This window comes from Periplaneta americana, chromosome 5, assembly GCF_040183065.1.
Source record: "Periplaneta americana isolate PAMFEO1 chromosome 5, P.americana_PAMFEO1_priV1, whole genome shotgun sequence".
Classification (NCBI taxonomy): domain Eukaryota; kingdom Metazoa; phylum Arthropoda; class Insecta; order Blattodea; family Blattidae; genus Periplaneta; species Periplaneta americana.
Genome location: NC_091121.1, coordinates 65,602,472 through 65,627,174, shown reverse-complemented (window position 1 = coordinate 65,627,174; position 24,703 = coordinate 65,602,472). Strand labels below are relative to the sequence as shown.

General features: G+C 37.1%; 2 protein-coding genes across 10 annotated transcripts in view; one reads left to right on the top strand and one right to left on the bottom strand.

Moving 5' to 3' along the window:
* Positions 1-24,703, top strand: part of s-cup (stanley-cup) — a 340,619-nt gene that overhangs the window by 88,330 nt on the left and 227,586 nt on the right. The window lies entirely within an intron of this gene.
* Positions 15,266-24,703, bottom strand: part of fdl (fused lobes) — a 335,607-nt gene continuing 326,169 nt past the window's right edge. For all 9 annotated transcript variants that reach the window (XM_069825924.1, XM_069825929.1, XM_069825925.1 and 6 more), the window contains one exon: positions 15,266-17,300. In XM_069825924.1, the coding sequence (XP_069682025.1) occupies positions 15,458-17,300 (1,843 nt within the window). In that variant the 3' untranslated portion in view covers positions 15,266-15,457. The remainder of the gene's footprint in view (positions 17,301-24,703) is intronic.

The window sequence follows — 24,703 nt, the reverse complement described above, 5'->3', positions numbered from 1 at the left end:
AAAAAATCGCAAGAATACTTTATTATTGTTCGTTTATATGGCTCCCAAGTAACATAGTCTATTTCTACGTTCTTATAGATATTTTTTTTATTCATTTCATTCATTTAGCGTTCTGCCCAAGGGTAGGTCGGTCTTTCACTGCAAACCCAGCTTTTCCCAATCTTTCCTGTTTTTTACCTTCATCTTCGTCTCTTCATATGATCGATATTATCTTAATGCCGTCTATCATCTCCATATGCACTGCGGAGAGATTTGGAATTTAAACAACTAATTTCAGTTTCATTAATATTACTTAAGTAAGAACATAAACTTTATTTTACCCAACATTAATATTGATAATTGCAGGAAACGGTTGCATGATTGCGCTCCTAGTCCTATCAGAAAACAAATTTTTTTTAAACTGAGAAATTCTTATTCTCAAACACCTTTAAGCTCTGTTCCTCTCTCAAAGTGAGAGTCCAAGTTTCACAGCCATACAGAACAACCGGTAATATAACTATTATAGAAATTCTTTCAGCATTTTTGAGACAAGACTGGATGACAAAAGCTTCTCAACCGAATAATAACTGGCTTTTTCCATACTTATTCTGCGTTTAGAAAACTGAATGTATTAAAAAATAAACTATTTTCTAAGGATTCACTTTCTACGCCTCTTCTACTTGGAGCTATTCTTTACCTTGCACATTTTTCATAGTTCTAATTACATAACGACCTCGGCCATGAACGCCCTCCATTTCAGATGACTAATGTTATGGTCATTCCAGCAATCCCGCCAACCTGTGCGCTTCGACCTTGGAGAATGACGTAACTTAGACAAGATGAGCCAAAACAAACTGTGATAAATGAACAAATGGAAAAACTGGATATAAGGACGTAGGAATCTGATAACGGTGCCTGCATGTCAGTTATCACATCCGCATACACAATAACTCATCATTTCGTAAGCAGCCTTGTGTTACATGGATATAACGTTTTTGCACGATAATGTATTTTTTCGTAGTTACAGCAAACGGCCGACACTATTGGAAGTTGATTTTACTGAATTCAGACTTGCCAACTTAGATAAGCATGTTGAAATATTACAAATAACTGCTCTAGGGTTCTAAACAAAACAACTCCTGCCATCTACCGACACCTATAAAAACTTCTTGCTGAGAATCAGTCAGCTGTTCATAGTCTAACGTACGTAGGTACTATACATATATAAATATTTTGAAAAAAATCATTTAAAAAATATACTATCGTGAAAAAATTAGTGTACAATACACGTTTGTGAAGTGCATTACAAAATGTCAGAAATTGTAAAACTCGCTCTGCTCGTTTTTCAAACTTTTCCTCGATTTTGTAAAAAGCAATTCCCAACATTGTATCGTAATAATATTACAGAATTAGGTTTCTGTTTGTTAGTGTTTGTCGTTGAAATTTGAAAATTTACATTTCACATAAACATCCTTGTAACTTTTTTTGCGATTTGTTAATGGTCAATGTTATTCTTACTGTGTTTTAATTACTTAAAATATTTTATTTATCTCAAAATTCTTTCATAATATTACATTTTAAAAACATTACAATATAAATAATTGTATTAAACATTCAATTTCAATATTGTTTACGAAATTTTGACATAATTTATAATGTAGTGTTTTTAAACTGTTCCATCAAGAAAGATTTCTAAGATAAATTATGTAGAATAAATACAGATATTACAATAAAATGCATTACTATTACATTTAATATTCATTTGCATGCTTGTTTGTAACAGAACGGTGATAATTTGATGCCTTGATACTGCTGAATACTGATTATGTTCAAGATGCAATGGACTTTTACAGCCGGATGAATTCCAACGCCACTTCAGGCTTCGGTGAAAGTTTTCAGAATACTGTCTGTAGATATCAGTACAAATAGAATTATAGCCATTTCTTGTTGATCCCCTACCACCACCACCACCACCACCACCACCACCACCAATAATAATAATAATAATAATAATAATAATAATAATAATAATAATAATAATAATAATAATAATAATAATAATAATCCGAGGTAAGACAGCAAATGAAGGACCATGACCGACCAGCCGGCAACTGGCCTCAAGTCCACATGCCGAAGCAGAGGTGGACGACCATTCAACCAGATCTGAGGTATCTTGTGGTTAGCACGATTATTCCCCAGCCATTAAAGATGGGTTTTCCTAACCGGATTTCGCTACTTATCGTAGCTCCCCAAGTGCATCACGATGCTGTGTGGGCACCGATCCCATACACTGGCCGAAATTTCATAAGAAAATTTCTTACTCCAAAGGGACCACTACCACTACAAGGGCATCAAAGATGAAATTTTTAAGTAAAAACTACAAAACAAATGGTGAAATTTTAACATAAATCGACATGAACCCATGTTTGGATATAATTCAAAATTGCCTTTGTAGCCTAATTGAACTCAAACACGTTCATCGAATGGACAGAAGTGGATTACAACATTTAATCCCGAAATACCACTCTGTGGGAGAAGAAGTCAAATCAACTACCAAAAAAACTTCTAGACTGATCCATTACAGATGATTTATGATTACAATGGTGAAGATTATTATTACGAGGTCTGTCTAAAAAGTATCCGACCTTTAGCCAGAAAAAATATTTCAAATACCTGACGGGGTTGGGACCCTAATCCCCTTCAAAGTAGGCCCCTTGTGCTTGCACACACTTAGCCCACCGATCCTTCCACTGCCGGAAACACCTCTGGAAGTCTTCTTTTGGAATGGTGTTCAGCTCCGTCGTCGCATTCCGCATTATCTCTTCTCTACTCTCAAAATGGGATCCTTTCAGTGGTGTCTTCAATTTTGGAAACAACCAGAAGTCGCAAGGAGCCAGGTCTGGAGAGTAGGGAGGTTGGTGAACGGTTGTAATTCCATGTTTGGCCAAGAAAGTGTGTATCAATTGGGATGAATGTGCGGGGGCGTTGTCGTGATGCAAGTGCCAGTTGTTCGCCGTCCACATGTCTGGTCTTTTGCGCCGAACTGCATCACGGAGTCGCCAGAGAACATCGTGATAGTACTCCTTTGTCACCATTTGTCCTTCCGGTGCGTATTCGTGATGCACAATTCCACGGACATCAAAGAAAACAGTCAGCATCACCTTGATTTTGCTTCGCACCTGCCGCGCTTTCTTCGGCCTTGGAGACTCGGGATGCTTCCATTGCGACGACTGTCTTTTTGTTCCTGGGTCGTACCCGTACACCCATGACTCATCTCCAGTTATCACGGTGTTCAGAAACCCAGGATCAGTGTTGGCGGTGTCCAGAAGGTCCTGTGCAACGTCACGACGGAGGTCTTTTTGTTCCGGGGACAACTTCGGCACGAATTTCGCAGCCACTCGGTTCATGTTCAAATCATCACACAAAATTGCATGTGCAGAATCTTTACTCACTCCAACCTCTTCGGCAATCTCCCGCACGGTCAAACGACGATCTGCCATCACCAAATTTCGCACCCTCTCAACAACAGCTGCACTCCGAGCAGTTTGGGGCCTGCCACAACGCTGCTCACTCTCCGCTGATGTGCGGCCATCTTTGAATCGGTTGAACCACTCCTTAATTTGTGTTACACCCATCGCATCTTCCCCAAACACCTGCTGAATCTTACGAATTGTTTGACTTTGAGAATCACCAAGCTTTTGACAAAATTTGATGCAGTATCTTTGCTCAATTCGTTCAGTCATCTTGCGAGAAAACTAAATCCGACAAACACCTAGAACAGCACCTTACTTGGCGACCACCAGCCAGTGACTGGCACAAGCGAATGCGGTGAAAAAATTCAAGCATGCGCATTACAGTTCCTCCTTCCACCATGCACAGTGGCGCCGCCTTAGAATCACAACTTTACGCGGGAAAAATTAAGGTCGGATACTTTTTAGACAGGCCTCGTATTATTATTATTATTATTATTATTATTATTATTATTATTATTATTATTATTATGTGATGTGGCGTACTTCTATCCTATTTTACGAGTAGCTTTTATTGCATCTTCGTAACGAAGACTTTCTATTAAGTTTCTAGTTTAAAATTTAATACGAAAGTAACAACTCCTGACTCGAGCAGCAGTGTTTCTAGTTAGAAACACAACAGATCCAGTTTCAATTCTTAGCAGACATATTGAGAATTACTTTTTTCCAAAGAAACTGGGCACCCTGTATTTTTATACAGTGATAATGGCTGAACAGATTGTAGAGAAACCGCAACACGGCGAACCGGTTCTCGGTGAAGCCGCTCGCAGACAAGTTGCTTATCGGTGATACACAACGCAGTAGCGGTAAAAGCTGGTTCACAATAAACCGAGAATGAGAACGGAAATAATGTTAAAATGTATTTAAATGTGAGCATTCACAATAATTAATTGTGAATGCTCACATTTAAATTAATTTATTTTAACAATATTTCCGTTTCCGGTTTATTGCAAACCAACCTTAATTTTACACAGCACAAGCTGAAGGCTGCTGCCTCTCGAATTCGTACTTAATTTCAAAACTGTTGTGCTGCAAACCATCTCACGATTAATACTATTACAACTAAATTCATATTTTTCAAGTCTAAAGTGCTCAGATATTTACCAGCAAGCAACACAATTAACAACATGTCAATATAAGAAGTGTATATTAAGTTAATTTAGTTGTTTCGTCAGTAATAATTCAAGAAAATTACTATAAACAATAATAACTAGACCTATTATTCGCAAATTGGTAAAGGAATTTAATTGTTGCGAAGCGTATGAAACATACTAAAAATTAAGCATCACCATCATTATATTTTTTTCTTTATTTTGTGTGAAATACTGCTTGTAACTTCTCTATTTTTTAATTTATAAAAACTTCTTCACACAACCCTCGTTATTGGACTTATTGTATGCTACAATACTTTTATTACGATACAAAGTACTGTACATATCAGGGTAGATCGGAAAGTAACGCACAACAATTATTTTACGGAATACTATTTTGGTTAGGACGTTCAAAGTTGGCAGATGGTTTGAATCTTGCGCTACAGACAGCAATGGTTCGATTGGATGTCACCCTGGCGGAACGAACTGTAACTACTAAGTAAAAATGGCGCGTTTTCTACCATCGTTCACTTGTGAAGGGCAGCGAGGTGTAGTCCGGTTTTTTTTGCGAAAAACGAAAAATTCGAGTGAAATCTACAGTGAAATATTGAAGGTGTATGGCGCTTGATTGTCTGGACCATAGCAATATCTCCAGGTGGTGCAGGTTCTTCGAAGAAAACCGCCGACGAAGCACGTTCCGGCCGATCAGTAACCGCTGCAACACCACCCAATGTCAGAGGCAACACTAAGGCGGCAGTCACATACCCTACAGTCCAGGCCTCGCACCGTCTGACTTTCACCTCTTCGAGCCAATGACGAAATTCCTAGGACGACAACGCTTCAGTTCGGATGAAGAAGAAGATATCAGTCGTGCGCAGGTGGTATACGCCCAAAAAACGGAGTTTTATGAACGAAAGTGTACTGAATAATATAGTGTCACAATGGGAGAAATGTGTCTAGAGACTTGATTCCAATGTCGAAGAATAGGTAAAAACTGTAGCTTTCTTGTGCATTATTTCATTTTGCTTACCTATGAAATACGTTGTCACAAAAAATTATTGTGCGTTACTTTTCGATCTTTTCGTAAATTCACTTCAAAAATAACTGTACCAAATTTCAAATCGTTAGACCAAAAACTGTTGAATCTGTGATCAATTAAATATAAGTGTATTTGTCCACCGTTGTGGCTGAGAGGTTAACGAGTCTAACTCCGAATCCAGCGGGTACGGGTTCGATTCCCGGTCGGGACGAGTTGCCTGGGTGAGGTTTTTCCCCTCATTCCTATGGATGAATATCAGGTAACTTCAGCAGGCGATGGAAACCCTACACATCTCCGCCACTTCCTTTCCTCCCCTATCATCCTTATACATCATCCCGTTACTTCGTCTGGTTTTCAGATCGCTCTACAGGCAGCCCTCCGAAGCTGCTGGCTCTCTCGACCGGCCTCTGTGGATTGTATTCAAGTGATGATGGATAGCGTCTGCAACGGAATCTGGGGCAGACCTTCTCGGGGGAGGACTTCCGCCTCGGACCGTTAAGGGAGCCTTGGAGGGGTTGCCGAAGCAGGAGTGGTACATGGACTCTGTTAGCTGTAGGGACCGGTCGTTAAGGTGGTCAAGTGGTTAGGTCGGTGCGCGTAGAGAATCGGTGGGCACGCAATTCATCCCACATGGTGGGGGGGTACAATAGACCTCAGGTTGTAGTGCGTGGGATGTTCCCTCCCTCCCTCCTAAAAAAACAAGTGCTTCACTTCTTATAGCCATACACACAGAATGCTCATTTGGTGAGAATTTATTGCTAGGAAACCAGATCAGAAGGAACAGAATCAGAGGAAATAAGCTTACGTACTTTTGTGGTTACACTGTATAATGTATGTGGTACTTACATGTATAAATGCTGCCTTGTGAAATGTGAACCTCTCAGCTGGGCTGAAGGAAACAATGGTTTTAAATAAATAAAGAGCAGCCCTTGCTTACGCAACACGTGCATAATTTATTAACACAAGTCCCCGAGCAAGTGCAGTTTCCTCGTTACCGGTTTCGAGTTCCGTTGAACTGCATTCGTTCTGAGTTACATATGATCTAACAACGTAATAAAATATATGCAAAGTACTTTCCACACAAAAATAAATGCCGGCAGTGTTTGGAGCCATGTCGCGTTGCTTGGAAACTAACACAGATCTAGAAATACTCTACGACAGCATGTGCAAGGAGCTTGTTTACAAAACCAATTCGTCTTAATTCAACTAGAAACACGCAAAAGTGTACGCATTATGAACGGTTTTAAACAAAACTCCACTTAAGTTTGCTTGAATTTGTAAACGCCTGAAGGAGTTTTTAAATGCAGCGAACTAACAACTGAGTTTCTAAGCAGAGCTTTTCGTAATTCCTAATGTCCGCTTTTTACGACAGATACAAAGAGTGAGTTACGAAATTTTACAGAAATATGAATATGTTGGCGACGATATGAAATCGAATTTTCTATTCAATAAAAGTTGCATGCCTCTATAAAAAAATAAGTAAATAAAATAAGCTATCTACTGTATGTCGCTAAATTGCAAAATAAGTGCTCAAAATATAAACAAAGTATTACTTACACTCAATTATAAATACCTTCGTTAAAGGTTACTGTTTTTAATTCTGCATCCTATGAAAGTTATTTATGCAATAAGTGGATAATCTTGATGATTATGGATGAGTATGCGACAATTTTCACGTGTGTCATAATAAGATTATCCACGAGTTGGATACAACACTTCATGGCATCTTAGCATTATAAATTGTACGAAATAAATTATAAATCATCCATAGCTGACAAAGTTGTCATAAGTTCGTATCGATTAGTTGCGACTGGCATTGGCATTGAATATAGATAAATGGACGACCTTGCAGGTATTACAAATTCCAGTTATACCTCAGGTATCAAATTTTATATTACAAATGTTCCTTTATTTTCTTAATTTCTCTGAACCACAGAACTGTTTTATGTGATATTATAAAAGTGATACAAAACTGTTAAAGATTGGAAATAAATGCTCGGCTTTCCCCAGCAGGCTATCCGCGAAACAAGCCGTGACAAGTCCCGGCTGCATTCTAATAGGTCACTGGACACTATATATAATTTAGATTTTATTACATAAAGCAGTTGGTCATTGTAATAATATTAGAAAAGAGAAGTTTTAGGAAACTTAGTCAATAAGATTTTGGGGAGAAAAGTTGTAGGAGAAATGTGTAGAAGAAGCAAATACACATATTGTGTAATTCGTTTAAAAATAGCGTTGATAACATTTAGAAAAGTTCCGAAATATTACTTTTATATGCCACCAACACTATATGTTCTAGTGATTACAGCCAAATGACAATCTTTTAATAGTACATTATGCAACGAGCTTATAATGGTAGTAATTAAGACGCGAGTATGTTTGTTTATGAAACTCGCTTGCGCTCGTTTCATAATTTTCATACGAGCGTCTTAATTACCATTATAGGCAAGTTTCATACGACTTTTTATGCTCGACCATATTTCTAACTTGAAATTATTCATAAGTATTCATGTTATGGTTATGCAAGTGACGAGCGGAACTGACCTTCTAAATTGTGAGATGTGCGCAGACGCGAAAGTATTGATTTTTTCCGAGGAACGAATGTCATTGACCTTGATATAATCTAGAGAATAACATGAACATTAGTTTTGATATAACCTGGAAATTGATTTAGAATTGAAAAACGAGATGACAAATTGAATTTATTTGAATATTATTTACAATTAACGCTAATTATTGTAGTAAGAGAACATAACCTTCTGCGACAGTATTGGATTTCCGCTAGTTGTCTTTCGATTGCATATCCGAGAATAATCGATACTAGCGCTTTTGTAATGCTACAATGGTGATTTCTCATTGTCTGAACAACTGAACTATAATGAATACGTGTACTTTAATGAGGTGCATTAAAGGGCTACTACCAGGTGTATAATTACTACATTTCGGCATGGTCGAGCATAAACTAAATATTTGAAACAGCCCTAAGATCAATGAATCGACATCACTTCGTTATAATGCAAATATTTAATTTCTGATGCGCAATCAGATCGACGATTTAAGAAAACATACATAAAATATACAATAACAGATACTTTGAAAGAAAATATGACGTCCACTTTGAGTTCAAAATGGCTCCGCACTTCTGTCAGCATTTCTACAGTAATAAGTAACAAGTTTTTCTCCAGGACGGGTAATTGAGCACCATTTTGAATAAAGCTCGTATTTAAATATCAACAATCACAGCACAGATTCTTCAACAACATACAGTCACATTTTCGTAGAGACGAGATTCGATGTCCACACAAAATAACTCTCGGAGAAAATCCTTCATGCACTCAGATATACAGCACTAGAAAATAATAGCATCAAGGAGAAACACTTCAAACTACTATTCACTTGTTTAGTAGCATAATCAGTTTTACTATCTTACAGTGTCCTGTGGTTTGAAAGATGTCATCTCGTTAGAGACCGATAATGTTGTATTTAATACCTCTCCTGTTCTCAGGAAATCAAAAAGAATCGTAATACTATTAGGAACTATTACATCCATACGTCCCGATTAATCGAATTCTTCCGTTTTTTATCCTTGAAAAACCTATCCCGACTTTTTTTTTCAATAAATAGGCTTTTGTCCCGATTTTTGGCGTAAGTTTGTAAGTTATAAACTTTTTACAAGTGTGCCGATAAAGTTTACCTGTTATACTTGCATCACAGTCTAGTATATACAGTCGCGAAGCTCAATATGTAGTAAATATTCAAACATTAGGTAGTTGCTCACCACTAGGATCGCTAATATCGCCTCATTACAGGCAATGCAAAATAGTACAGTCACAGTCTATTGTTTCTAGTACCCTCAAAACTCAAGCTCCGTGACTGTATATAGTAGACTGTGCTTGCATACTGTCGACATGGAAGATTATTTCTCTATGCTATAGATTTAATTTTAATTTAGTAGTTTGACCCAATATTTTGGATTTGCCCTGCGACGCAGAATAGCTCACAATAAAATTTAAAATGAAAAATTATATAAACAGGTTTCAGACAAAAGTGAATGAGACATAAGAAAAAAAAATAGAACCAAGTGTAATTTAAATTGAATGTACACCATAAAGATGCTGAAGAAATATCGCTACAGAAAATTTTATTATGGTGGTGACAATGGCATCTTGAAGATCTCTCGTCAGCTTGTATTTTTCCCTCCACTTTACAAAGGGTTTCGGGATGGTGCCTCTCGCTCCGAAGAAAAGACCGGTAACTGTGATTTTTTCTATGTTGTATTTCGCCGATAGGTACTGAATCGTGGGCTCTATTAATGATGGCAATTTTTAGGTTGGTACTCCACGTTTTTTCGCCGATAGGTACTGAATCGTGGGCTCTATTAATGATGGCAATTTTTAGGTTGGTACTCCACGTTTTGTTTATCGAGACTTTTTTTTACCGTTTTTTGTTTAGTTGCCAAGTTTAGCTAGACTTTCAATAAATTTTTTGCGTGTTTATAGTGAACATTAGAACTGTATTTTACTCGTTATAAAAATGCCAAAGAGGCAATGTAAATTTACAAAAAAGCTTGAAAAGAAATTTCCTTGTTTTAGAGCTACGGCAAATAACTATTCAGCTGAATATAATTGCAATGATTTTTATTCATATTTGCTTGAAAACGTGAGTTACTGAATGCAATAGCAACTTCTGCTAAATATGATTGGAGAAAAGAAAGTAAATAAATTTAGAAGCCTAATTTGTGACTTGAGCTAAATGTTAATAAATTTGAAAGTGCATTCAAATTTTTATTATTGCTACAATAATATTTTTAACAAATATCATTTGAAATTATTAACATTTGTTCCTTCTCTTAGTGTTATTTACGTTTTATTTTGATATGTGTATCCGTATTATGATTAAATTTAAATCGAATAAATACTGAATTTTAGAAAAACATGATGCCCCACTTTTTCCCTAAAGAAAGTGATTAAAGTCCCACTTTCACTCAAAGGAATTACGTCACCATAGTGATAACGTTCAGACAAGAGGAAGCATTCGAATACTGTTTGCTTATCGCGGATCTTGCGTCAGAAGGCAAAAGGAAGTAAGCGCCAAAACAAGGATTTTTAAGTTGTAGTTGATTCATAAGTAGAACTTTATGCTTGTTTTGATGTTGGTCCTTCCAAATTGCAGGGATGGATAGTTGCATAGGCTATATTTTTCAATATTCGAAGGAAATAAGAGAAAAAATTGTGTTCCGAGGTTTTCCTCAATCGTAAGGCAAATGTCAGATAATCTATGGCGAATCCTCGGCCTCATCTCGCCAAATATCATCTCGCTATAACCAATACCATCGACGCTAAATAACCTCATAGTTGATACAGCGTCGTTAAATAACCAAGTAAAAATATAATAAATATATAAGGTTGTTCGAAAGTCTCGATCGTTGGTTTTTTTATTTGTTTATTTTACGATGCTTAATTAGATAGATGGATTTATTCAGCAATAGGCTAGGCTCTGGAATCATTTTGCGTAAGTTTAATTTTTCCATACAAAAATAATTTTTTCTGATCTTCTATTCAAGCTATAATGCTGATATTTTCAGGAATTGTTTATTTGTATGTTTTAAATTTACTAAAACAATGTTTTTGGAGATTTGCTAAGTTTTGGAGATGTTACAGGGGGTAATGTACTGAAAATCTTTGAAAAAAAGAATATATATATACGAATGGGGAAAAAGAATATTTCTCAGTAAGAAAATAAATTAAAGAAAATCTACTGTTTCAGCATAAAGTCAAGTTATATGTTGATTAGTTTTAAAAGATTCAGCTGCCTATCTTCACCAGTTTCCAACAAAAAGTTCCTTATATGACATAAATAAGCGTTGTAAAGCTAGGCAATTCCGTGTCCCTTAACCGATCCGTTGGAGAATTCTCGAGAACATCGAAAGGAAAAAATACGAAAATAGACGTAACCTAATAGCTACCATTTGAAGGACACAGCCGTGTGGAAAACCTCGAGGCATATTAAACAGATGGACTGGATGAAAAATAACAAGACATGAAGTTAATCTTTTACTTAAGTTTCCATGGTACCACGGGAAACGTAAGATAAAGACTTTCATATCAAAATGTTAGAATTTTTCTCTCCTCGTAGGTATAAAATCATACTCAAGTTTTCAAGTGTCCAGTTTCTTAACAATCCCGACGTTTGATAAATTCATGTTCAATCATGTAGAGAATGCTTCAAGAATTGAGTTAATTAAAGCTAATCATTTTCTGACTGTTAAATGTTATTGTATAGTCCGAAATATTTAGTTTGGGGTTTACCTCAAATCTAAAAATAGCTTTAAAATAACATAAAAATTCTAAACATGAATATCAGGTAATTGCTCTTAATAAAATAAGTATATATATAAATTTTATTATATTACTAGGCATATCTGAAAATAAAAATGAATTGTAAATTGCTCTTAAGTTTTACGAGTTCAGCTGAAATGCAAACACTAGTAATTAAATCATTTAAAAATAAGTTCCAATATCCAAAGTAAGGTTTCATATTTCTTTTGAATCTTCCCTCAACGAACATCATATACTGTTTCAGGCTGTTTCAGAAATACTTTGACAAACACTGGGGGCATGTTCCTCACACCAAAACAGGAACAAAAGTTCATATAAACATATGTCCGAAAATCCTTAGTTTTCTAGTTATTAATGAAAGAACATAATGAAACATCTGTTAAATATGTCAGCTTGGAAGCAAGTGTTGCAACTTTAATCAATTCAGAAACTCATAACAATGAAAGTGGAAGCAAGAGAAGAACATTTTGAACATTTGTTAATGAGTCTCTGAATTAATTAATTTCTAACAGATGTTTCATTATGTTCTTTCATTAATAACTAAACAACTATGGATTTTCGTACATATGTTTATACGAAATTTTTTCTTGTCTTGGTGTGAGGAACATGCTCCCAAGGTTTGTCAAAGTATTTCTGAAACACCCTATGTTACCGCCTGTTTTTTAGTTAGTTATTTTACGACGCTTTATCAACTGCTCTGGTGATCTAGCGTCTGAGTGAGATGAAGGTGATAATGGAAGCTAGATGAGTCCAGAGTCCAGCGCCGAAAGTTACCCAGCATTTGCTCTAAATGGGTTGAGGGAAAAATCCCGGAAAATCCTCAACCATATAATTTGCCCCAATCAGGATTTGAACCCTTGTTTCACGGTCAGGCAGGCTAACTGTTACTTCACAGCAGTGAAATTAAATTCCTGTTCAAATATTGTCTTAGAAATTGGTAACTTACGGAATTTCTAACACCAGCAAGGTAAAACACTTTCGACCCCAACAGAGATGACATGTTACAAGAACGCGAGGTTTACTGCAGAAGGCATTGGCTTTAGCTCCAATGTCTAAAACAAACAGTTTTTGTTTCAGACTCCATGTACTTGCATATCTATGTAATTTTTTCCATGGCGTTTGAAGTTTTTGCTCGCGAACTGCACTACTTACAAAACACTGTCGCAAATGTTTTTAGCTCGGCGATTCTTGAGTCTATGAGAATGTAGAAAGTAAGCCGCCGGTCTTGACTAGGTCTTCACGCACCACGCTGTCGGAATCCAGGCACATCATGAGATTTATAGTTTGCATTACTCAGCAGTGTGTCTGTCCTTATGCTCCTCGACAGAAGACGCTCCCGCTGCCCTTGGCGGACGAGTATAACTCGACCGAGGCGAGTGGAGACGCGGCCTTATGTGAACTATCGCGACGACGCATACGAACGTAGGAGAAGTACAAGTGGCACTCCGGGCTGCAGGACTCCACTGGCCTCTGGCCTTGGTAGAGTAATATCTATGACAGTTGAGATCTCCTTACTCAGGGCGTGACTTGTCTCTGTTAGAGTCCGTCAACATGAGTAGCCTACCTCCATGGCCACGGCTTCACATCCTACCACGAACAATGCTGGTAGAGGGCACGGGTTCCATTCTGACTGCTACAATCAGTTCCTGAGTTCACATTCAATGGAACTGTAGGTACGGTAAACTTCCAATTATCCGAAGTGATAAAGCGGAGGGGCTTTTTATTTTTAGAAAGAAAGAGAAAACCTGCATAGTTCTGGGAAGCGATGTTAAAATATCTCCCTAATCCCAATGTGCGCGGAAAAACTTGACTTTCTCAGCACACATTATACCATTTAACTATACGGCATCCTCTATTTGAACCATCATTGAAGATCTAAAATAACTTTCGTACACTTCTGCGTCACACTTCCACAAAAATTCTTCCAGCTTGGTCTTGTTTTTCATTATATCGCGAACAGATTTTTTCCTCCTATTCTACAATACCGCTAGTTCTGTAGCCAAGCCCCTCTTATCGAATTTATCAGTCAAGTGCGTCCATTTCTCATCGCTTAAAATTTCCTTTAGTTATTCAGCCATGACTAGGGACGTTGCGACACTATCGATACTTTACTTGCGATACTAATTATAATTTGATTCGATATTTTAATGGTATCGATAGAAAAATAGCAGTACCGAAACAGAAGTATTCAAAGTGGCAAGATGAGTCAGATTTGTAGTTAACCATAGTAAGTTATTAGGAAATATTTCTCAAGAAGAATTGTTCAAATAAAATTAATTCAATAGGGAATAAGTACATACCAGGATACCAGGAGATGTCAATTCTGTTGGAACATTGAGCTGTCATTTGTTTCTATCGATTTTGTAAACTAATCTTTTATTGGAAATTGTGCATTTAAATATTTCACTTTAGTATTAAAAACTTCTTTGCCAACTGTATCATTTCAATATTATTTCATTTATTAAAAGTAACATTGCTCTTTCACGAACTTTAGCGATATCAATCGATGCATTAAGTATCGATATTATCCTTTCGGTATTACGAAAGTATCGATACTGAAGTTGGAGTTCAGTATCGATACAAAGAATCGATTAAAATGCAGTATCGCAGTATGTCTAGCCATGACAACACATGTGGAACAGGACATGTGCAATAAGTTAAAATTCAAGAAACTAACTTAAGGGAGAAATCACAGATGTCCACAAGTACAGCTATCGGAAACTTTCTTTTGTGTTTCTGACCTACCGATAACAAAGTTGCTTGAATTAAGTGGCAAGTAAATCGTAATACGAATCAGTCGTGAATATTTTAGTCGGTTACTTAACGGCGTGGTATTATTTCTAGGTCATTTAGTGTCGATGGAATTGGGGATAGCAAGACGGTATTTGCAGAGATGAGGTCGAAGATTTTCCATGGGACTACGGACTACGGGAAAACCTAAGAAAAACCACTTTATCCCGAGAGCAGCTCAGTATCAACAGACGTACGCGCTACCATCTGAGCTACGCCGATGGTCTGTCATGAACTGAATGCAGGAGGTGCTTTATTCCAACGAAGGCCTAAGAGGTACCGTTTGAATTTAAATTTGGAAGAAACAAATGTAATGCAAATATAATTCATAAATGTATAAAATTCGCGCACGAAAAATCGGGAGTTTACTGCACATGTATTACTATCGCGAATGGAACTGTCACAGTAACGCCTGGCCTTCTTGACTGCTACCTTTGGTTATTGGCTTTGAAGTCTATAAAAATAAATTATACAAGAATCACAGTAACGATGTGATATGTTAAAACTGTATTATTGCTACAATTCTCAATGTTGAGTTGTCTCTGAGAATGCACAGCATGCTTAGACTCGAATTTATATTAAAGAACTGCGCGACGTGCTTTACTAGTCAAGAGTGTTTGATTGTCGTTATTGTAATACCGACGCTATTAATTCAGTTCGACCAAATTCCGGTGGCGACTTGTACGTCTACGAAACTCTATTATGAGGTGAGCCATCGGTCTTAACTAAGTCCCCGCGCGTGATACTGTCAGGTTCGATGGGTTCCAGGCACATGCTGGGATTCTGGTTGCACCACTCTGGCCACATAGCATCCGTCTTGATGCCCCTGGATAGGAGACGCTCCCTCTGCACAGATAGGCGGACATGAGCGTCCCTGAGATTTTGATCTTCTCGCTCAGGACGCTCCTCGTCCTTCTCAGGGTCCGTCCACATGCGCTCCGCGAAAGCAGCAGCCCGTGGCCACAGCTTCATATCCAGGGAGTTATCGTCGACCATCTCGGCCCACAGGCAGGCCTCGCCTCCCAGGACAAGCGCCATCTTCTCCTGGGTGAGCTGCATATCGACCCAGGGACGGTGCTGGTAGACCTTCTGCCACGTGGACACGGGGTTGCAGGCGCCGGGCCCCGGGCCTCGCCAGTTGCCGAAGCCGCAGTCGAGGTACCACGCGTCCAGGTGGGATAAGATGACGCGATAGCCGTCGCGCAGAAGGCTGCTCGCTTCCCCCCAATCGCTGACGCCCCAGGTCTGCACGACGTAAATATTGCGGTCCAGGAAGGAGTGCGCGTAGTGCGGCTTCGTGATCTGACTGGACCACAGCACCACGGCGCGGGGCAGAGCCCCTCCGTTGGCCGCTGCCAGGCGACGCAGCGCGCGACTCTGGAAGTACCCCCACTTGTCCATGAGCTGCTCGTGGGTCAGCGACTCCTCCAGAGCGGTGGCCCAGCAGTTGAGATTCACCTCGTCGCCGCCCATGTGGAACATGTCCGTCACGTTCGTCAGCTCCACCAGGTCGCGGTAGATGCTGCCCAGCACTTGGTAGGTGTGCTCGTTGTCGGGGTTGAGCTGGCCGCAGGGGGGTTCCCCGCAGAATCGGATCCAGGGCTGCTGGTTTATGCACACGCTCAGGTTGCCCAGTCCCGCCAGCGGGCCCCACTGCCAGCCGTTTCCCGCGTGAGCAGGCGCGTCGATTTCCACGAGCACCCTGACGCCCCTGACGCGCGCGTATGCTACGAGGTCCGCCACGTCTCGCGCACTGTACACTTTGTCTGGGCCGTACGCGCCGTACCGCGCCATGTTCGGCACTCGCGGGGAGTCGAAGGGGAAACTCTGGGAGTCCGTGAGGTGCCAGTGCAGGGCGTTCAGTTTGCAGGCCGCCAGTGCGTCCACCGTGCGGCGTAGCGCCTGCAGCGGCAGAAAGTTACGAGCCGTGTCCACCAGCAAGCCACGATGTGCGAACCGCGGCTCGTCCCTGATGTCGGCCTTCGTGAGAACCCTGAGGGACGAGTCGTCCCACCACACGAGCTGCGACAGCGTCTCCAAGCCGTGGCGTGCGCCGTAGAAAGACACGGCCGTTACGTCGGCCCGCAGCACTCGGCCCTTCAATCGTACGGCGATGCTGTAGCTCTCGTTTGTAGACAACCTGAGCAGCGGATCCTCCTCCAGGCTCAGCACCCTCAGCGCCACCACGAACTCGTTGAGGCGGTCATCGCCCGAGTCGTCAGGACTCAAACCCGGCACTAGAGCGCGCAGGTTGCCGCGGAAAATTTCGGCAGCCTTATCCAGCAAGGCTCGCACTCTGGGACTCCGCGTGATCCCCGACAGCTCGAACCGCAGCGCCTGCAGGCTGAAGGGCGACGACTGCACGCCGAGGTCCGCCGCCCCCGTCGGCCGCGGCCAGAGCGGCGCTGGGCCGCACACCATGCGGCAGCTGGCCAGGGACGAGCGCGGCGAATGCTTCAAGTCGCCCTCGCGCTCTCGGCGCACACATTGCTGCTCCTCGCACACCCAGGTCCATGCACTTTCCACCGCCCTGCACAGGGAACACATGAAAATACTATGATGCTGGCGTGTGCATGTACTGAGAATACAGTTGAACCTTCAAGAGATAGGAATCAGATAGTGGAAATCCCACGGACAGAGATTTCAGCTCCTGAAATACCACAGACATGAATCAGATTGTTACCTAACGGTCACAAGATATTACAGGACATCGCCGTATACCAGCGGGTCTCGCCAGCTAAACTTAGGCCCTACTACGTAGCTTTGAAATAAAATTCAATGAAAGCTGGAGTGTACTTTTTAGAAAGCCTGTATTAAAATAATTTTAAACTTAAATGTTGTAAAATCAATTTCCTGTCTGTGTCCAATCAACATTTCATTCAACAAGTATGCACAGGAAACAACAAAATTATATCGAAATCTATAGGCTATGTATAGTACGATATGCCAGTCAGTGCATAAGTGTTAAATTTTCTCTAAACAACCCTCTATCAGAGAGTAGATCCTCCCATATAAACGTAATGAGCGTCTATACAATATATATGCTACTTGTGACTCCTGTAAAATTTTTTTGAAAATCTGTTAGGAGAAAAGTTATTAATTCTGACTAAAACCATCTACTGTAAAAAAAGTTGTTTCTTCTATACAAACTCAATGAGAATTTGTACACAAATAATATATGCTATGTGTAACTCCTGTACAAAGTTTCATGAAAATCTGTTACGTAGGAATCTGATTTTCTCTAAAACCACCCCTTCTAAAAAGGTAGTTCCTCTAACACAAACGTAATGAGAGTTTGTACACAAACAACATATGCTCCCTGTAACTTCAATTTACAAATAGACTAATATGAAATTTATCTTACTGAAATAGTTATTTTACTAAACAATTCGGACATAACAGTTTGTATATTCGACTTTTATTCTATTCATAAATATAACATCGTTTATTACTACATATTTACTGTCTTTATTACATTATAAGGCGTGTAGTATACAGGAAACTGATATAATTGCGAATTACCATATTGCATTGTAGACGACAAAAGAAAATGAAAGATCTAGACTAGTGATGTCAACTGATGCCCACAGGAGCAAGCACGCGCTTTAGAGCCCAGGAGTGCCTGAGCGCTTTACAGCGGAAAGGAAAGAGAGACGAAAGAGGTAGTATATGCCGCTTGGTCGAGCTGTATACAGGGATGGCCAGCTCTGATTCAATGGCTAAAGGGAAGAGAACTTATTAAAACTGTATCCATGTTAATTTTTAGATTTGTCTGAGAAGTATAAGTGCATTATAAGAATGTAAGTTTTAATTTTAATGTTCATTTTTCACAAGTTTGTTTTTTTATTCAAAAGGAATATTTTCTCAACTTTTTTACAGAAAAGTGAAATTTTCAGATATGTTTGTTTAGTAGCCTTACAGGTACTAAAACAATGTTTTCGTTACTGTTACATCACAAACAAAAGATATGTGCCTATGTGTTGGTAAAACGTCAGCTCTATAGCTTCAGCAGATTTCGAGATAATTTAATATTCTGATAACAGAGAGTTGCGCACCAATATCACCTAAAAGCATAATGCGATAAGAGTTTTATTATGTAATATTAGTTACTGTTAAAACATACTGTATACCTAGACAAATTTGCTTTGTACTATAATATTGTTTTGATTACTTTTATAAGGCTAAAGATACCATCAATATCAATTTCAATTTGTCATGTCATATTCAGTGTCTTTCTTTGGGATAACACTTTCTTTATGAATTATGTGTTTAATTCACTTAGTACTGTATAGTTGTAGTTATTATGGAATTTGTGTGAATATTCCTTCTTTACTCTTTATTATGTTATTAACGTTTAAAACACAACTACAATATTAGGCTAAGAAATGGGTGGCAGTACTTTTGTTTTACAGACAATATAGAAAATAACAAACAGAAAGAAGCCATATAAAAATAACGACATAAAATTTCACGTTCCGTTTGAAGTTTGTGCACCACTGTTTTCTTACTCCAACAGGCTACTTATTCCTCCTAGCATACCTAGCGCTTAATGCCCGCGCACGACGTGAAGGTCAGAAAAATGCGCTTGCTTTGATATCAATGATCTAGACCCACACCATAAAGTTTAATACTTTCTTCCGTACTCTGGAATTGAGTATGTGTAGTCCACTGTCCGCAAAAAAGAAACTAACTTCTTGGCCTGCCTGTGAAGAACTACGCTTGCTACATTCAATTAAGATAATGAAATTTATCACTTTATGGTATTACAATAATTTTAACATAATAAAATCATCTTGCAGTTAAGATTGAGTGGCTTAAACAAAATCACGTAACGACATACACAGAAAACATCTAAAACGAACGACGAATCACCAGTCCTTTGGGCAGCTTTATACCTACTACAAAGAGAAAACATTTCACGATTTCATATTGATATTTATATTCACTTTGTACAGTCTGCTTTGTAATTCAGGAAGAGAACATCCTACATCAGCACGGTATGCAAAAGGCATGGAAGTCGATAAGACACTATTCAATTTTACTCTATTTCATGTACTCTGAACAAAACGTTATACAATTTCTCACATACATACAAACAACATTTCTGAAACGGAAAATATACTTCTAATCGGATAATGAAATTGAAATTAACAGACAGGGGGCGAGTTACAATCAAGCACAGGAGAAAAGAATATACTTACAAAAAGTACACTTTTACTAAATAATTAACTGAGGGAAATTTACTAAATGCAGTGGGTTCAACTTATGGAGAGAACGTGAAGGAACAGAAATCCTGAAACTTATAAATTAAATCGTTGAGAATGTACCTAATAATTTAACTTTGTCATATTTATGGACCAGATTTCTACGATTCAAGACGTGTATAAATTTGCACGGAGCAGCCATTTTCAACCGGTGTGCACCGAATGATCCACTGGTGTCCCGCGAGAAAATGAAAATAATAAAAGTTGTCGCCGCAAAAATTGGAAAAATAAAGGTGAAAAGAGTAGTAAAAAAACGTTAGTCCACAAGAATCAATATTCAACGAATGTTGCACAAGTTAATATTCAGTAAACACATTCCCTTTTAAAACCCTCAAAATCCTCATGGTTTAGATCAGGCCTGCAGAACTCGCAAGTAGGGGAAATTTGACGTCAGCCTCACTCCACTTCTATTGGGGATGATCGACTTCCGCCGCGAGAATGAATGTTGATGCAGCCGAGCGTAACTAGAACGCCATGACCGCACTGGTAGAAAAGGTGGGTGGAGTAAGAAAGGGGAGGAAAGCAGTCGCTCTCAAGAGCTACAGTTCTGGTTTAGATTATATGAATGTGGCTCGGGATTTTATGAAACACCTTTAGTGTGTCAAAAGTTTAAAAGGGTTAAAAAAACGTTTAAATGGAGGACCGATTGCAGGGAGAGTGTGAGACAATTCCATATGTACTTCGATCACCCATTATGAATCCATTGTGATTCCTGAGTTGAATATTTTACATATCTGAAAAATGTCTAGCAGATATTTCTGGAAAAAATCTGTTCCTAAATTACAATTTTATTCATTTTCAAAACACATTATGCAATACCGGTAACCAAAACGGATTTATAAATACTCAATTTCTCCCAATGTACTATACTCAGCGCATTTCGAACTGGCGGATCAAGGTCACGTACAAACGTGAAAACCAAGCATTAGTCATGAACTGAAGCACTGGTAATCCCGGCTGTTCCAGCTGACTTTAGTTGAGGAGAGTGATCCAGAAATGGGGTAAGCACGCGTGACAAATGCAGTCCATTGCTCAGTTTATAAATTCTGATTATATTCTATTTTACTTTACTATACAACAAGGATATATTATTAGTTCATAAATTCTTCTTTATCTTCTATTGGAAAGTTACTTTACTAAGTAATAAAAATATATCAATTTATAATTTATAATTATCTTCCATTAGGAAGGTACCTGACGAATCAATTAAACAAACTCAATTTACAAATAATATGAAATTTATCTTATTGAAATAGTTATTTTACTAACAAATTCGGACATAACGGTTTGTATATTCTATCCCATTTTATTCTATTCAAAATTCGTGATCAGTATCGAAACATGGTATTGTAAATGCAAATTCTCTTCTATTGGAAAGTTACTTTGCTAAGCAATAATGAAAAATAAGATTATAAATTCTAATTGAAGAAATATTTAACTGCGCAATAATGAAAAATCAATTTGTAAGTCAATTTTTTTCTATTAACCAATAATGCAAAATAGCTTTATAAGTTCTAAATGTATTCCGTTGGAAAATTATTTTATAAAGAATGAACAATAAGCGGTTTATAAATTTCTCTAGTATTGAATAATAGTCTCCTTATGTCATACAAAATCAGTTTGTAAATTATTACTGTTTTCTACTAAATAATTATACAGGGTGATTCACGAGGATTTACCGCCACTTACAGAGCTTATTTTTGAAGACATTGTGAGCAAAAAAATGTCGTATAAACATGAGTCCTATTCTCAATATTTTCAGAGTTACACTAATTTGAAGTTGCAAGTGAAATACCTTTTTTCTTTAGTTTTTAGGGTCAAAGAATGTTATAAATAGAGAATGAACTATTCATAAGAATCATTTCTTTAATTGGCTAGTGTTCTGAACTAAAAATGTGTTGTTAATTGCTTTGTACAGATATTGTTTCTCAATTATTAATTAAAAATTACATTATTCTTACGCACTTATTATAAAAATTGTTAAAATCATACTTGATTCTTTACAGTTTAATTATGCATCATAATGTACAGTCTTTAATAATTTACAAGAGTAGTGTGATTTGCAACAATTTTTGTGATAAATGCGTACCAAAAAATATAATTTTTAGTTAAAAATCGAAAAAAAAATCTGTACGAAGCAACTATGGAATTCACAACACATTTTTAGCTTCAGAATACTAGCCAATTAAAGAAATTATACTCCTGAATAGTTCATTCTTCATTTGTAATATTCTTCTATCCTTAAAACTAAAGAATAATGGTATTTTACAAACAACTTCAAATTAATGTAACTCGGAAAATATTGAGATTAGGACACATGTTTATGTGACTTTTTTTTTTTTTTTTTTTTTCTGAAAATGTCTTCCGAAATAAGCTCCATAAGTGGCGATAAAACTTTGTCAATCACCCTGTATATGTAATTTCATACTCATTCACTCTCTATCTTTGATGATATACGCCGGTATTTCACTGGATAGTAATGATCGAAATTTTCAGGTTTCATTCGTATTGTTTCAAAGACACACATACACGTAAAAATTTCTAATTTTCTCTCATTCCCTCAGCCGAATCAGTTCAACATGACTGCTTTACGAGTAGATAACGCAGAATATCTCCAATATTCGTCACAAGTCACGTATCCGATAAAATATGTGTGTGTTCTTTGCATCGCTGCGCAACGTCACTTTCTTCGTGACATTGTAGGAAGGAGATGTCACGTGTGTCAACTTTCTCTGAACAGATTTCACTCCATATTGGAGGTTATGTTCTGGTTCACGTCTCTCGAAGGCTGCTATAGCTATCCACACACCTGGGCTTGCAGGAGACATGTCAAATCGTGTCTGACACGTAAGCCTGCTACTTCTGCCGGTGAGATAGAGGTCGTAGAATGCTCTTCAAGCAAAATGGAATTTCCTCTTCCAGTACGTTGTACCGAGGGGGGGGGGGGGAGCGTTTGTTACTTCGTTATTCGTTCCGGTGTCGACGAAGTCTATGCAGATAAGGTTTTTGCTTCACAATCCCCGAGTTCTCATGTTCCATCAGTCTTTACATGTATACTACACAGTTCAATGGGATCATGTTTTTAAAGTTGGCCATTTATGCCAGCGTCATTTTAATGAAATACATAAGGGTTTCTCATAAAAATAACGTGTAAATTCATTTACAATTAAATATATATTTTTTAATAAAACGCTCGTAGACAAACATATTTTAGGAAGTAATTTTCATAAAAGCAAAATATTTTTGCAATCATTGTTATGCGAATTATAACATGACTGATAATATTTTTAAATGTATTTTTTTAATAAAACGCTCGGAGACAAACATATTTTGGAAAATAAATATTTATAAAAGGAAAATATTTTTACAGTCATTGATATGCAAATTATAACATGACTTTTTATAAAAGCAAAATATTTTTGCAATCATTGTTACGAGAATTATAACATGACTGATAATATTTTTAAATTTACCATATTTTTTTAATAAAACGCTCGGAGACAAACATATTTTGGAAAGTAATTTTTTATAAAAGCAAAATATTTTTACAGTCATTGATATGCAAATTATAACATGAATTTTTATAAAAGCAAAATATTTTTGCAATCATTGTTATGAGAATTATAACATGATTGATAATATTTTTAAATGTATCATATTTTTTTAATAAAACGCTCGGAGACAAACATATTTTGGAAAGTAAATTTTTATAAAATCAAAATATTTTTGCAATCATTGATATGCAAATTATAACATGATAATATTTTTAAATGCATTTATTTTAATAAAATGTTCGGAGACAAACATATTTTGGAAAGTAAATTTTTATAAAAGCAAAATATTTTTGCAATCATTGACTGATAATTTTTTTAATGTATTTTTCTTAATAAAACGCTCGGAGGCAAACATATTTTGAAAAGTAAATTTTTATAAAAGCAACATATTTTTGAAATCATTGTTATGCGAACTGTAACATGACTGATAATATTTTTAAATCTATTTTTTTAATAAAACGTTCGGAGACAAACATATGTTGGAAAGTAAATTTTTATAAACGCAAAATATTTTTGCGATCATTGATATGCGAATTATAACATGACTGACAATATTTTTAAATGTATTTTTTTTAATAAAACGCTCGGAGACAAACATATTTTTGAAAGTAATTTTTATAAAAGCAAAATATTTTTGCAATCATTTATATGAGAATTATAACATGACTGATAATGTTTTTAAATGTATTTTTTTAATAAAACGCTCGGAGAGAAACATATATTGGAAAGTAAATTTTTGTAAAAGCAAATTTTTTATAAAAGCAAAATATTTTTGCAATAATTGATATGCTAATTATAACATGACTGATAATATTTTAAATGTATTTTTTTTAATAAAACGCTGGGAGACAAACATATTTTGGAAAGTAAATTTTTATAAAAGCAAAATATTTTTGCAATCATTGATATACGAATTATAACATGACTGATAACATTTTTAAATGTATTTTTTTTAATAAAACCCTGGGAGACAAACACATTTTGGAAAGTAAATTTTTACAAAAGCAAAATATTTTGCAATCATTGATATACGAATTATAACATGACTGATAATATTTTAAAATGTATTTTTTTAATAAAACGCTCGGAGACAAACAAATTTTGGAAAGTAAATT